Source organism: Pecten maximus, chromosome 1 (genome assembly GCF_902652985.1).
Source record: "Pecten maximus chromosome 1, xPecMax1.1, whole genome shotgun sequence".
NCBI lineage: Eukaryota > Metazoa > Mollusca > Bivalvia > Pectinida > Pectinidae > Pecten > Pecten maximus.
Window position 1 is genome coordinate 46,490,650 of NC_047015.1, and position 16,998 is coordinate 46,507,647.

General features: G+C 34.7%; 1 protein-coding gene across 1 annotated transcript in view; it reads left to right on the forward strand.

Annotated features, from left to right (window-relative positions):
- The window catches only part of LOC117335512 (receptor-type guanylate cyclase Gyc76C-like), a 55,199-nt gene that overhangs the window by 22,011 nt on the left and 16,190 nt on the right, over nucleotides 1-16,998 (forward strand). Inside the window, exon 3 of the mRNA XM_033895555.1 lies at nucleotides 4,878-5,410. Within this exon, the coding sequence (XP_033751446.1) occupies nucleotides 5,045-5,410 (366 nt within the window). The 5' untranslated portion in view covers nucleotides 4,878-5,044. The remainder of the gene's footprint in view (nucleotides 1-4,877; nucleotides 5,411-16,998) is intronic.

Consider the following 16,998-nt stretch of genomic DNA (forward strand, 5'->3'; position numbering starts at 1 on the left):
AGGCATTTAACAAACCAATTCATTGTCGGCCATTGCCTTATTGATACACGTCTGTTCATAGTGAAATGAAACAAAATTCCACTAGGCCTCATACTTCATGGCGTTATGTCCGAGTAGTATTTTTAGGGATATAGATATACATATGTACATTGTATATCATCCATAAACAACCATATAGACCGTATTGTCTACTATTTATCGGTACTATTGTTCTACCAACAGAATTTATGACAGCTATACTAATAGCATTTAATAAATAGAATTTATATATATAACAATATAAAAGGATGATTCTGGTCGTGAAATTAAATGTACGGAGATGTTTATCTCTGTCGGATAATGGTGTGTTCTGTCACACGTCGGTCATACTCGGTCATACCCGGTTGACTGACCACTGACCAGTGGTAAAGGAACCCAGTGATGAACTGACCTTATTTCTAAATAGATTACATGGGCTGTAAGATACAATACATGTTAGAAATGGCATTATGTTCTTAAAGCCTACGTAAGCAGTAACTGGAGACAGATCAACGTTTGTTTTAGACATGAATTCACAGTGGGACATTGAAGCGTCTAAGTAACTTGTACGGTACGGTGATGGCAGGCGAACCACATGGCGTTTATACAGTAAAGAACAGCAGTTTCCTGGATACGACAGAGTGATTTAAAGTAAAAAAAAATCCTGTTATTGAGGTGTAAGCGAGGACAAATGAACTAAAAAATCCTTTTATCCGGATCAAGTTTGACGTCATTGACAACATCGCAAATCGGTGAAAGGTAATTATTTTTCAGTAATTTTAACGCATCTGATACTATCAATTTATTTAATATTGTTATTTAATTAATGTGAAGTGGACATTTAAGAGTGACGTGACGTAGCATAGCTAAGTATCAAAGACGGATATAAAACTGACTAACCATCTATACATATTTTAACCGAATTCTAGATTCTAGCGCTGAAAATGTGGGATAGTTGAAGATCTTACATTTGATTAGATGTCGATACTTAATATAATCAAATAACAAATGAACAATAAATATGTTACTCATCTTAAAAAAACTGATAAATATCTTACTCTAAAATTATATTAATAGAAACTAAGTGTTCAAAGCTGAAATTTTCCATATAAAACACTCACTAAAACATTATACGACCATTTCTTTTAATTAACATCTTCAATAAAACAGACTTATAAAATGTCGATGCGCCTTTCTTAATCAAATGTATAAATCGACCTACAATATCCCCTGGATTCTGTCACGTACAGTCTACACTGCCCGCGTCATTATACGATGACCTGCGAATGAACTACGAATTGGAAGATTGTATCTCGCATAGAACGACATTTTACAGCTTAATTGTAACCGTCAGCTAGACGCTTGAGTAGATGATCTAGTGAAAATCACGAGATAGAATTGACAATGTTTTTAACACAAAACCTAAGTCGATTGCCCTCAAGTCGTTTGATTTATCAAAATCAATTACTACACTTTAGCTCTATCTGGTTACCCGCCACTGACGTCTAACGTAAGTAAGACATTTCTTTAAATGAAAGTCCCCGACGAGGCTTACGATTTTTTTCATTTAATTATATTTTTAATAACTGACAATACATTCAACTGCACACGACGTACTAGTTTTATTTGGTATTTCTCACGATATTGAAAAGAACAATGTTGTATTCTCAATAATTATCATTACAATGCATCTCAATCATGTAATACGATAATTATATAGCATTTTTTGTACTGCATTATTTATGATGCATTGAATTAAATAATTAACTTTTATTCGCACAATTAGTTTTTCCCATTATTTGTATAATATTTGTAGTAATCTTTTGCACGAAAGGATATCTATGAAATATATTCTTTATGCTATAGATTCATAATTCTCCTCCAAATGGAATTTCAAATGAGCAGTTGCTTGTTAAGATATAATTTGTAAACAATTTACGAGCGCTAATTTTTCTTTATTAAGGAATGTCATATGAGTTTGTGCAGTTTTCATGTCTAGCTTTTATATTCAAATTAGAGCATATCTAGTTCTGTAATTTTAGAAAACATGAACTGACTAAAGATTTGAGTTTGATAAGTGCAGTCGTTGCACACAGAAGAATTCACAGCTTAGCAGATTTAGAAGGACTAGATAAATTGATAGCTGAAAAGTATACAGAGACCTAGAAACGGTCGCCATATCTAACTTAAGTTAAACATATAATCAATTTTTCATATGACATATAATATGATTTTGATAATATGAAATCAAATTGAATTCTATGATACTTGAACAGGCGTACCGTTCGGCCTGCGTAGCATCACACCCATAGATTGTAACAATCGTTTAATAGGCCTTCCCTTTTATATTAACATTCCTTAGGGTCCACTTTGAAACTTTCGTCCTCCTTTCTGAATCTTCACCTTTCACCAATGACAATAACACTGACTTTATTCTCGTAAACTGACACAGAGTAACAACCTCTCTATGCGTATCTTATCGCCTGTATCGCTCATACATTGTTATAGCTATCGTTTGATAAACCTTCCATAATAATATCCAGACCCAATCTGATTTCCTCGTCTTCCTGTCTGGATCTTCACCCCTGGTTTCTGGCCTCGCTTACAAGTTCTAGAAGGACGAAGCAATAGAAGGATTCAGTTTATATTCATTTTTCGCCATAACATGTATTTGTTTCATCAGCTTGCATTTCTGTTTACTGAGCTCACATTCGTTTTTATGAGTTCACTTTTTTATTGCTAATGAAAAGTTTTTGTTCAATTCCTGTGTGTAAGCTTCACATTAAAGGCGATTAGTCTAGTTACCCTGGCACCTCGCTGATATGAGAGTCTAATAAACTCATTAATTTGTTTTACATTGATGTTCAGGATTGAGAATTCTTTTGAGAATTGCATAAAAATGGTCTGCTCATCGGGTCTGACATCAGTATCACACAATCATTCCTTAATGGCGTCTGTCGTCGTGAGAGGTTGCCTAAAATGTATTTTATTGCAAATACCTCTCTCTTCGCTTCCTGATTTATTTAATCCAACAAAATCCAGAGCTGACAGTCTCGTGTATCTGTCAGTGTTGAAAGATGTATTTCCCATGTGATCTGGCCTAAGTCTACTATTACTTACATTGATTTAAATACATGTATCAGTTGCAGATTTCGGTATAACACAGGCTATTCTTATATTTATATGGATCTTTATACAATAATAACTGATAATTATTATACACGAAAGTGTGAAGTTGGATTGGCGGTGTTCATACTGTAAAATGGGTAGATCGCAACTATTGTCATTACATTTCCTTTGCTTGTAGACACTAATTATTGAATAAGATTTTAAATTATTCTCGTAAATTTTATTTGAGTAATACTTGTTTGTCATGTGGGTATTAACAACATCATTAAATAGTTCCTATCAGTTAGACTGGTCCGGACGACTTTCTGGGATCGGGTAGAGGCTCGATAGGCTACACCGTCGCTGTAGATGTCGATTCAGCTTGTTACAATTTTTATTTGTAAGATTTTGGTGTCCACACCTCCATCATTATCTGCCAAAAGTGACCAAAACGTCATACATAAAATCCATATTTAATGCGATACAAACAAATCTTTTCCCATTTATACTTACCTACCCGAAGAAAATGTTTAAACGTATGTCTTGTGTTAGACGGTTCAGGACCAAATATCGGTCTTGCACTATTGCATATTCCCCCTCGTGTTAAAGTCGAGTGTATTATGCTAAAAGAAAAAACATGAGAGGATTGAAAAAGTATAATTAGACCATGCGTTCCGAACTGGTGCGTCTTCTGCTTTCATTAACGAAAACCCAAGGCATATCTAACAAATGTCACGTTCTCCAAGAGAAAACCGGGCCGGTGATAATGAAGCCCAAAACCTGGTACGGATAATCAATAGTATCATATCACACAAAGAAATATGATAATCCTTTGAAAAAGATATCAAAATAACGACCTGAAAACTTTGAAATTATTTTAAAAGTGAAGGTTAATCCAGTTGTGACGAGATATGATTATTTTGAAATAATTTGGTTTTACGCTTATCAAAAGAAACCTGTTATAAAGGAATTCTATGATAAATTGAGCGAATGTTAAGAATATGCAGACATAGTCTGGAAAATTGAAGTTCATTATATTGTAATTCAATGGATATGATTTGTATTGCTCAACCTTGAAATAAATCATTTGTCAATAAACAAAAGGAAATTGTCATATCAGAATGTTTCTCAGGCAAACAATGTAATCAATAAGTCAGTGATATTCTTTGTAATCCGTAGACTTGGACACTGGTATGAGTCTGGTAGCTTTTATGGCCTTACATTTGTTCAATTGACAGGACGCCCAGGTGGTGACACATCCGAGGATCTCCTTAGAGAAAGAGATAAGAATCTTATCAAAAAGTAGCTGGGTAATTGGCAATGTATTTAAGTGAAGCAACACATCTAATGATTATCGACGCCACCTAACACAGGAAGGTTGTGGTGACTTCGACATTTATCATCACAGCCACCGTGTTCCTAGCCAGAATAGGTCCGGCACAATTAGACAAACTGGTGATGACTAGACTTGTCAACGCGTCTTTATACGCCACTGATTTTTTCACCTGTAAAATATGTTAATAATGGCATGGATAGTTAGCTACCGTTGTACAATAACGAATGTGTATTGTCCTTTAATATGGACCACTTAGATATAATGCTGTTATCGATTTTCATGGCAGTCTAAAGAAACACGCCGAGACATATATTGTTACGGGCTAGTACGCCTAGCTGTTATTTGTTGTAATACGGGTATTATTAATGACGTTGTAAGGATGCTGACCTGGTTCTAATGACGGTTTTTGTTTCAGCTGCAGGCGCTGCTACGGATAATTATCATACCAGTCTAAGGCAGCTTTCTATAGTTCACCACCGAATAACGAAGAATTTAAACTTGTGTGAGGAAACAATTTTCACTTCTCTTGGAATATGTGTGCAATGATTGTTTATATACAAAGAGACATATCCCAAAAGTATCATGAAGATTTTAATATGTGTGTGCGCGTGCCTGTTAGTGACAACTTGGATCGAAGCGAAAGTTCACAATGTCACTGTGGGTTACCTAACTGTGGATCAGTCGGATGGATATGTGAGGAACAAACAAGCCCGACTTATTTCGGGAGCAATTTCCTATGCCATTGAGCAAATAAATCGCAGCCCTTCCCTCCTTAAAGACTACCATCTGAATTTGGTGTGGAAAGATACAAAGGCAAGTACCCTTTTGGGTACCAAACTGCTCACCCATCTATGGAGGGACGGAGCGGTGGCCTTCTTCGGTCTAGAGGACAGCTGCAATGTGGAAGCAAGGGTTGCGGCTGCCTGGGATCTTCCAATGCTATCCTATGTAAGTATGTCTTAAATCAATTCAGTCTATGGTATAAATTTGCTCTTGACATCAAGCACTATTTCTTTTCTTAAATTGTAATACTGATAACCTTAATTCACATCTGATACAAGAAGGATCTCTTCCCAAATGTTTATCAATGAGCAATATGTTGATTGAGGTTTTATTGAATAATGCATACGTAACCAACTGATTTGCAAACGGGTAAGTCGCAGTCATAACATAGAACACTATGGGTTCCCATGTAATGATTCTTATGAAAATGCTGACCAAATTGTAAAAGAAGACCGTTTTTTAGCCGCTGTGGATTGTTGCAACACATATACTGAAATTGAGTGGCCGCGGTGGCCGAGTGGTTAAGGTGTTCCAACACTTTATCACTAGCTATCAACCGCAGGGACGCGAGATTGAAACACACATGGGGCAGTTGCCAGGTACTGGTCGATGGTTTTTTCTCCTGGTACTCCGGCTTTCCTCTACCTCCAAAACCTGGCGCGTCCTTCAATGACCCTGGCTGTTAAGAGGACGTTAAGAAAATAAACCAAATACTAAAATAGTATTTTTGCAACAAGAAATAGTCTATGTAATAGCATGTTGTCATTGAACCTAACATAACTGGTGTTAGTTAGTAAAAAAACATTAGGCAGTCATATTTTCTTTTCATAAATTGACATTTTGCTTTGTGAAGCTGTGTGTGACCATACTCTAAAATTGCATTGCTTGCAATATTATACTCATTGTATAAGTATACATGAGTATATTTTGTATAAAAACACTGATTGGATTATTCTGGCTATCTATATATATTACTATTCTTTTTATTTACTGTTTTGAAGTTTTCAAATTTGAGACTCAATATCTTTATGCCCACATCTTTAACAACAGCGTTTCGAAAAGATTATGTTATTTAAGCATGCGAATCAATCTGCCTTTGTATGGTATCGTATTGGGGGCCGCGGTGGCCGAGTGGTTAAGGTGTACCGACACTTTAACACTAGCCTTCCACCACTGGGTTGCGAGTTCGAAACCTCCGTGGGGCAGTTGCCAGGTACTGACCGTAGGCCGGTGGTTTTTCTCCGTGTACTCCGGCTTTCCTCCACCTCCAAAACCTGGCACGTCCTTAAATGACCCCGGCTGTTAATAGGACGTTAAACAAAAACAAACAAACCAAAAGTATCGTATCGATGGAATAATGGCACGATTTGGGTGTCATTTATGCTATCATCAATTGCAAATTTGTCTGGATTATAAGACTTTGCTATCCAAATGTAAGAGTATTTGGTTAATCTGTGGTTTCACGATAAGTGTTGCCATTAAAACTATATTATATTCAAATATCATTACTGTTCTTGTACAAGAAAGATGTTCACATAATCTTGATCCTATTTCACACTTCAGTTGACACTCAACTCTCAACATTTACAAAAACGTAATCCTATTGTATAACATAACTCACGTGGGGTTTTCCTTAAATATTTATTATTCCAATCACAATCCAATGTTTATTAACATTTCAGTACCAGTATCAACACATCCCAAAGCAAAATTCAGCCCTCGAATTGTTGTTATGGGAAGACAAGACACATCCAATGTGTCTGGTATTGTTTACGTTGGAAATTGGAGAGGAAATATGCACCAAGACCATCAGTTACTGTTGATCCATGAATTAAAATGCCCAAGAATTACTACACTTGATAAGGGAAAAGTATATTCATGAAGGTGATAGCGTAGCTTTATCAAGATATGTTTTATGTATTGTCTTCGTAAGCCCTCTCGGTTGGAACGTAGGAGACAGAGTAAGATTAGATTTAAACCAAAAAAAAAAAAAAAGATTTCCAAACACAATTTATTGATATAGACTCAGAATATATAAGTATATTGTATATTTATAACAACATATAAACACTTTGTCATTGAAATGTACGTCAAATCGCAAAACGAACTTACATCCCTGCCTTTCGGAATATCACAGGAATACAGGTACTTTAATGAGTTATCAATATTTATAAATGCATTTTGCTATTTTAACACCGACAGCTGGTACCTATGTATTAGAAATCTGGACATCTGAATTTAAGATAAATGAGTAACATAAATAGGGTATGATACCGTATGTGGGTAGCGTTCAGGAAATTAAAAACAAGCCGTAACCTGCGACATACATTAACAAAGTAGTTTATCAGGTAGGTTACCCCATTCAGGCGAGACAATCCTAATGGTATCATATGTTTGTAGATACACTAGTAGATTAAGGGCTAATTTGTCGTAGCATTAGGTTAAAAATGATTTCCAAAAAAATCATTATCACTTTTGATATTACCTTATATCAGACCTCGTTTTCTCAAGAGAGAAAAAAATGCAACATTTTGCAAATGTCCAGATACTTTTTTTTTACCAAGCTAAGAAGAAACATTTATTATTGCCTTGGCTACACCATTTTCAACAGCACAGCTACCCATTTTAGGCTAGTCAGTAAAAACAGGTCAAAGGCCATTACTGTGGCGTAACAACTATGTCTTTACCTTGAGGCGGAAACGGTAGTTCTATCACCATGGTTACTATACTGGATCTGATGGACTAGTACACTCGTGTCCAGGTATTAACGTGAGTAGAAATCTAGGATAAGGTATTTAGCGATGCAATACGTATTGTTACTCTCGTTACTCTTGTTAAAATCTTCACATTTAAAACGCCATTAAGGATTGGCGAGGGCGTTCATTTCAATATTGATCTTTATCCACGAGTTCATGTCTCCACGAAATAGTATTTTGAAGAAAACCACGAAATTTCAACCTCACGAAAATAGACTATTTTACTGTATTACAAAAATAATTGTTCATCAGCAAGTCCTTTAGCTTACTCCGTGTTTTATTCAAGGCAATGTTTTGCTTTATTAACATATTCCAGTCAATAATAAGTGATTTATGTGATTCCATTCGCGAGGGAAATTTCCCATAAACAAAATCTGTGCAAAACATGAGTCTGAATTATATATTTCGCAGCATATTTCAAAGATTAGTTATGTTCGTAATTATGCATTTGTTATGCATTAGTCCGTACTCTGAGAATCAATTGTCAAGTCATCATTAAAAACTCATACATATTATCATAATCTAAAATGGTTGTAAATGCCTTTATGTATCCAAAATACACTGTATATGAAAGCTCCTTAGCTCCTAAATCAACGAGTCTACCACGTAGGTGAATCTATCGTTTCTAAATATTCAGTTGGATGTATGCTTTCCTAGGAGGCGACTGATGTGGCATTCTTCTGTGTTTTCTGGTGCTATCAAAATAAAAATGAAAGACAGCCATCTCCTTGAGCGTCATTCCATCCCATGCAATTTTCCCCTTAAACTTTAGTATTTTCTTTCTTTCGATATTGGATTCATACGCATGCGCTTTCATATGACTTCATTTCATGTATTGTTTTTAAGATGTTCTGTTTAATGTCTGAATACTTTTGCAAAAACAGATTACAGGTTAAGTAGACACAGGTATTTATACATGATATGAAGTGAAAGGTTACTATTACACAGACAATTAAAGTGTTCAAACATCAGGAACAAAGAAGCCATCGCAATGATTCATTCTCAATACATTCTCAGTATATATACAAACTGATCGAGTCTCGTGTCAAACTAGAACAAATGCTTCAAATACAGAGAAGTTCTGTGTTGAATTAAGCAAACTCATACATTTTTCTGTACCTCGTTGTACCTTGTAAATGAAATGACATTATTAACAAACCATGAACTTTTTTTGTTCTATAATGGGTCTATGTGTTATTTCAGTAAGAATTTCCTAAATGCATCCAGTTGTATGACCGAAATAATGAGTTTTACTTGGCTTTTGTAGTTGTTAAATGTTGGTTTAGATTTGGCCCCCAGCATGAAAGAGTAGTAGTGCTTTGTTATGCCATCTGTTTACGCCTTTCTAATTCCCGATCGTTCGGATCAATATGTAGCGTCCCAGAGTATGTTTCCCTAACGGCGTTATTTATTAGAATTATGGTGTGTTTTTTTCTGTAAGTCATTCTTTTGGAGGGATTTTCCATTTAAAACTAGCACCGAGCTGCCTTCAGATTATGCTTCTACATTAAAGTTTTGGAACGGAAAACTTAAAAGTGCATGTGATTTTTTTTTCTGTGATGAATCACTTTTAACTCTGTCGAGAACCATGATAAGTTGGTAAAGCTATGTTGGTTAATCATTTTGTTTTTTCGAGTGAATACTATATCTTGTCAGTTGTAAGGTGTTTATAGTACTTGTTAATTACATTTTTATTTTAATGTGTCTTAAGTTGAATGGAGGAGGGTCCTCGTGTATTTTCTCGCTGTTCACGTCGGTTTTTCATAACTATTATTAATGTCTGATTTTGTCCTTTGCGTAATCGATACGGTAAAAATGAAAACCTCTGACGTCGAAGTTGGTTTGCTCTGACGACGTCATAATTAATCACACAAAAAACAAATGCGACATTGTAGAATTTTAGTCATGACGTCAGAATTTTGAAAATTGACTTAATCTAACATCAATGTCTCGTTTCTATTTTCACTTTGCAAACAACATACCTTTGTCAATTATATTTTTTTTTCAATATAAAAAAAAAAAAAAAAAATTATTATTATTTTATAGTCTTTGTCTGATGGTAGTGTATCTATTTCGTACGATAAATGCAGAGAAAAATGTAGTTTGGTGACGCAGTGCCTCTCACTTCGGTAAGCGGGGTCGATTCAGCGATTGAACGGGCTTCATTGCCCGGGTACTCCGGTTTCCTCCCACAGCTAGCCCCTCGATCGCTTCGATAGTAATTACTATAAGCTAATAAATCCTGTTTTTAGATAGTAGTAAAATGAAATTATAGTGTATAATGCCGTTGTTGTTATGGTGAGGAAAAGTTGTTTCTATGAATACCGAATGCTGAATTGTCGTTTACTAACAAGTCTCACAGTGTGCCCGAGTATTCTCGGTAAACATTGCGTTCTTTTCTCTAAGGACCTAATTTTATTCGATAGCCTTGCTTTAGAGTTTTTATAACATTAATTTCTTGCTTTCTTATTTGACGTTTGATATTATTTGTCCTGTTTAAAATCCTATCTAAATTCAAAGCTGTGCTTTGGATTCATTAAATCGATATTGACTTAACAGAGCAGAAAACCGTATGAGACGTTCTGGAAACAACTGTCTTTAAGATCGATATCTTAACCTATATATACCAACAACCAAGTGCGTTATCTTAGAAATAATACTTAATCAAATAATATAAAATATGTAAAACAAAGGAAATTGCTGCGAACATAAAAATGACATAACAGTAACGGAACATTATTGTATATAATTGTTGACAATTCCCTTAATAGATTACCAGAATGTTAATGAAGTTATCCAATGTATTGATATGGGTTTTTTAAAGATTGTACGACATGCATGTTTGTAAACTATTTACCGTGCAACTTTTCATTGGAATGTATTGAAGAACAAGCTCCGAGAGATCATTTCCATAACAGCATAACATTCTTTAATATCTATTCAAAATTCTTAACTCATACAAAATTTGAACAATCTGAAAGTTTTCTATTTGTAGCACAATATATGGTTATACATATGTTTGTTGCCTTCCGAAACATCTGGTATCATTTTCCACGTTCTTTTTCCAATGGTCGCCAAGCAAATATGTAGTTTTTGCTCATATTTTGCCCTCGTTTTGCGGATTTTGAGTCAGAATTACGTTTTTTTTTTATTCTGTCGGTATTCTCTGTTGATTTTGAGTCAGAATTACGGTTTCTCGTTATTGTCTGTTGTTCGTATCGCTGACAAACTGAACATGAGATCTGGTGAACATTATTGAGTTTGTCAGCAAAACCCAATGCATGCTACAGAGCCATTACACTATCTGAAAGAACATGCAATGTTGTTGGAATGTTACTGAATTCATATTTAAAGAGGACATTCACTTACGCGACTGTTGTACAATCCTTTGAAGTTAGAGATATATTTTAGAAACCCCCTTTTATATGGGCACGTACGCTTTGATGTAACCGTTTACACGTCGGTAATGCTTGTAAATGTATCGAAAGTGAAAATTTGTTTGATTTGATCCTCCAGAACCATGCATAAATGTTAGAATTCCCCAGACAGTATACGGCTACTAGCGTATGACAATACTGGAAAACAGACTTTAAAACTTGCTATGGCAAAACTATAAATCATGGAGCGAAAATTTTCAATGTCATTAAACAAAATATATCATAACTATTATTTTTACAAGAAATATGCTATGGTTGTCTACAATCAGCTGATTGATGTTGATTGACTAAAAAATACTAGATATTAACCCATTGTTATTTGAGTATATCTAGATCGTTATTTAGAGCCTGTTAAAATGATTTATAATCTCAACGATATTTTGACTCCTCGTACCAGTCATTATAAAGGTTTTTAAAAAGGTAGGTCATAACGATCCATTTATAAAAATACAACAGAAACAGCATAGGAAGAAAAAGACGAAACTAAATGACACATACAAAGATAAGTTTTCGAAACATCATTGATAAAATAAATGTTCTCAGATCTGAAGCAACAAACATGCCTTTTTGTGTTTTTATCCGTATGAAACTGTATCAAAGGCACAAAACAACACCCAAGTTTGATACATTAGAGCCAAACTGAGTGTAACCACAGCATACAGTGGTTTTGTCCATTTATGTATATTTACCATTGTATGGCACTGCCACTATATAACCCTACCAATTCAGTTGCGAGTTCACCAGCTTATGAACTGCCAACTGAAATTTGAATTTGAAAATTTTTCAAAAAAAAATCGCACGACAAATAAAAAATCGCATATGGTAAGTATAAGCATTGAACGGCTTTCAGTTGGCATTCATAGTCAATATGAATGCCAACTGAAAGCCGTTCAATGCTTAAATAACAATGCGTAGTACTGTCATTTGGTCCTATATATAGTGTAACGTCATTAACACTCAGATTCGCTCGCCTTTAGATATTGGTTTAATCAACTAACCACGCATTTGTTTTTCTTGAAGGTTTTTTTTGCATTGGTATCATACTATTGTCATTTTATTTATTAATTTAGTTATTCATTTATTAAACATTTAATATTCTAATTTCGATCGATATCAAACTGACAGATCAATATCAAATGTTTACATCTGCCGTAGTCTATGTTTTGGTACGACTAAATACGATTATGCAACCATTAACGGCCTTATATGTTATCGCTGCCAACACAGAACTATGACTATATCATCAATGATTACATCACAACTAGAGTTCATTGGTCTTATCGTCCTGTTTCCTACCCGAAGCATAACGTCGAGATGATAAATTACTCTTTTATTATTGATGTCTATTAAAGTTCTTGGGTTTTGGTATGTGGGCTAGCTCATTGTCTCTTATAAAAAGAATGTAGACCAGTCATTCCAAAATATGATATCACCATTTTTTCAAAAATCCCAATTAGGAAGACATGTACAGTTGGGATGAAATCAAGTAAAGAATCATTGAATAAATTGCTTAATTTGAATATAAGATGAAATAATATGGGCTAGTTTGCATGTCCTATTTAAGTAGGTTTGTATCAATTAGTGTCCAATAAAGGGGTCCGCAGTCAGTTTTTAATCAATTTCAAACCCGTACACAATAATAATGAAAATGGAACGCAGATTAGAATCAGGAGATTTTTAAGTTATATCAAAATAAATAAGCGTACCCGATCCATTGTCTGTTTTAAGATTAATATTAACGTATAAATACCGAAATTCCTGGGCCCATATGATACCAAAAAAAAACAGGAAATGCCTTCACAGATGGTTTAATCCAATGAAATGCCTCCTCTTACTTGAATGGGGATATTAAAAGAATACTCCACAATTATGTACGTCATGAAAGGCTTATTATATTGGTCTTACACCAAAGCGTATTCAAATCAAGTGTTTACACTTAACAAATATCACAGACGCTTGGCAGCAAAGATCATTTACCTTCACATCTGGCGAAGCTCTACCTTCTTAGATAAATACATATAATCAATACTCTGATCTTTTTATTTGACCAGTATTGAAATAAGTGGATACATGTGAACGGCTGGGTTCATACTGAACGCTTTGTTATCTTCGAAATCAGTAATAAACAACACGTGCTTTAGACAAGTACCGTAATTATATTCAAACGAGATGCAAACGATGCGTTTGTGTGAGAAACTTAAAGAGAATATCCCTTTTGCTGTATGTTATCATAGGTGTATACTCGCGTGTGTGTCTGAGTGGGGGATGGTTTACAAAAAACCTATCCCTATATATACATATATAAATAATATACTAACGCGTTTTATACTAACGCGACATTCTCTCTTTCAAGAAATTACATTTTCATTTTATTCCATATAAATGACGCAAAGTTCTAGATTTTGACTTGATCAGTTCGAGGAGCAATTAATGACCTCGTAAACAATCTATTACGTCAATATAGCATGTCATTTTTGTCCATGATATTTTTATCATTCCGTTGGCACTTGAATGAGTTGTAAAAAAAAAAAAAAAAAAAAAGCTTGGCTCACTGCCAATTTTCAGGTGTCGTATGGCATATCCTCGCTTTATCATAGTCTAATCAGACACGTCGATAATTGCTGTTTTAAGTGACATTGACCCTTTCACTTATCCATTGTTAGTAATTGATACCTACTATCAACAGAGTGAGTGATACTATAGGTGTTATCTATATATGGTGGCATAAAATATACCTTTAAATGAGAAGAATGTGGAAATTATTTGGGTTCATCAGGATGATATTTCAGAGCACTCATTCTTGCCCCATTGCAAAGATATAACTAAGTATACAACCACTACTGAATATCAAAGATACTACAATTTTGAATTCGAGTTGTCATGTTTTTGTCTTGTTCACGGCTATAAGCAACTGTCGAAATAACTAGCATTTCTATTTTTTATTTATGAGAATACTAAATCGAAGGCTCTGTACGCGCCATCTTGCAGCTATACAAGTTGACAAGCCTGTTATCGAATCGTGCTGAGTTCTCCTTTAGATGCATTAAGGAATTGCGTGGCGAAAACATTGACATCCATCATTAGGGCGCAGCTTTCGTGAAATCTGCAAAAGACGGATATAGTAATTATCAAATTTTTTGTATGTCTTAATCAACCACTATACATACTTTGAGTTCATCACATATTCCAAAGATGCAAAGACAAATTGGCACCTTCTGATTCCAAGACATTTACTCATAATTTTTTGGAGATACAACTTCACAATGTATTACAGCTTAGCAATGTATTGATTCAATGTAATTGGTTAAACATATGTATTATCAGGGGATTAAAACGTTGCTTAATGTTTGCATAACGAGAAATAAGTAAATCAATATTGCCATGTCAAAAGAGATAATAATAAACTCTTTACAAGGTTTGATTGATATCCCATTGGAGGATGTTTCATACCCCAAAAACGCCGTTAAATAGACCACATCACTTAACACAGAATCATGTAATTAAAGTACATGTATGTTCTACAGGAGAACGCAAAATCATAAATCATAAAATCTACATTATTCACGTGTAAAAATAGTTCCAGTGTACTGAGAAGCAACTCTTAAGTTGAATAAATGAATTCAAAAATATTTGACATTGTTTTGTTACCACAGTCATAATCGTAGTTATGGAGATTTTGAAGATTGGTTTCCGCCAACTCATAAATATATTTCCTATGATGATTGCCTGTCGACATACAAAACCGCATTTCTCGAATATCATTTAAGGTAAAAGAAAGTTTTTTTTTATTACAAATAACATACTAGTAGCTATATCAATTAAAACAGACAATGTTTTGAGAGAAAATATCGTAGATCCTATGAATTTAAAGTGTTTTGTAAATAGTGGCGCATACAAAATTGGTATGTGTACGATGTGTTATCACATTACCCCTCTCAACTCATGAGAACTCTGGTTAAGATATGTTGCCACCTAAATTATCCCGTACGCTTTTAATAGTTCCGGTCGAATGTAGTGGTTTAAGCTGTAAACAGTATCTCCCTAAACACCAATCTCTGCATGACCCTTGTGTAGCAAAACAATGCTGGTAGAAGAACGCCTACGAAGGCGGTTTCGGAGTAAACAAGGAAGACATGGCCGTTATCGGTGTGTGTATTTTTAAAAGTCTAAATATGATAATCATCAATTTGGTACATTGTATCCCTTGAGACAAAGGCGTCCACAAATCAGACTAGTTATATAACTGGAATGTAGAGCATTTCATACCTAATACAAAAGGTTAATGGGGCCTACATCTCCCACCTGCGTATGTCAGTGATACTTTTCCCATTTTGGGATCTGTTTCTCAATACCATGCGTTTGATTCAACACTTTCCATTTAGTGTTATGGTTCCAAAGACATTTCAAAATAAATTAAGTTGAAAAACACTCGACATTAAAACAGATTGACTTTGTTGTAAGGCCCCACCCCTCTGCCTCCTGAAGGAAATAGACTTTAAAGTCAATCCATATTAAGTTCATGTGGCCAAAGGCATCTGCACCAGGATGTTCAGAAGTAAACATTCTTTGCTTTCCTCTACTTTATACCTAATTTACTAATATTTCCCTATTGGATCGCACACATCAGGTCCCTAGGAAGCAAGAATCGCCCTTTATAGCAATTTGGTTCCCCTTTACCCAATGATGCTTCAGACCAAATTTTGAAATCCTTTCATTTTTACATTTCTACCTATTTCGGGCCGCCCCTTAGGCCCCCAGGGGTCAGACCCTCCGTTTATACCAAATTGGTTCCCCTTCACCTAAGAATGCTTTAGGCCAAGTTTAGTAGAATCTATTTGGTCGGTCATAACTACGTGTAGTAGCGATTTTATGAATTTAATTCTGATTGACCATGACTTGGTAATATGTATGTAAATATCTTGGTACGTTAATGCAATGTCAATATTGTCTAATGACGTCCCTTCAATTATGACGTCATAGTACTGAATGATTGTACTTTTTCTTCTCTTAGTAATTTTTAAGTTCCACCTTGTTTAATTATAAGGATATCTAATGTAACAAATACTACTCTTATTTCGAATAATATACATATACATGTATAATAATATGAATTTGAAGCCTCTTCTCGGTTAGTCGTTTTATTATGTTCATGATTCATTACCATACAATGTATGTATTTTCTCCTTAACAAGAACTCGTCGATAGCTGATTAATACTTTAAACCATTGTGTCATCCGATGGCGCTGTGATTCCCTACTGTGTCCCAAAGCAACACACGTGTATATATTTAAATGTCAAAGTATGATAGACTGGCTTTAGTTGGCTTTATTTATATTTCGCAATATGACAACTCCAAACATGCTATTGCTACTTTCTAGGATTTTACGTACGTAGATCGTGTTTCAAGAACGATTTCTATTTTGAAAGACAGTTTCATCTTAAGAAGGATATCCTATCACAGGCAGCCTTATCATATCGATTCTAATGTCGTGCACAACGTAATTATCCGCATTTTCATTCGTCTTAGACGCACGAGAAATTATATTTGAGAAAGTGTTAA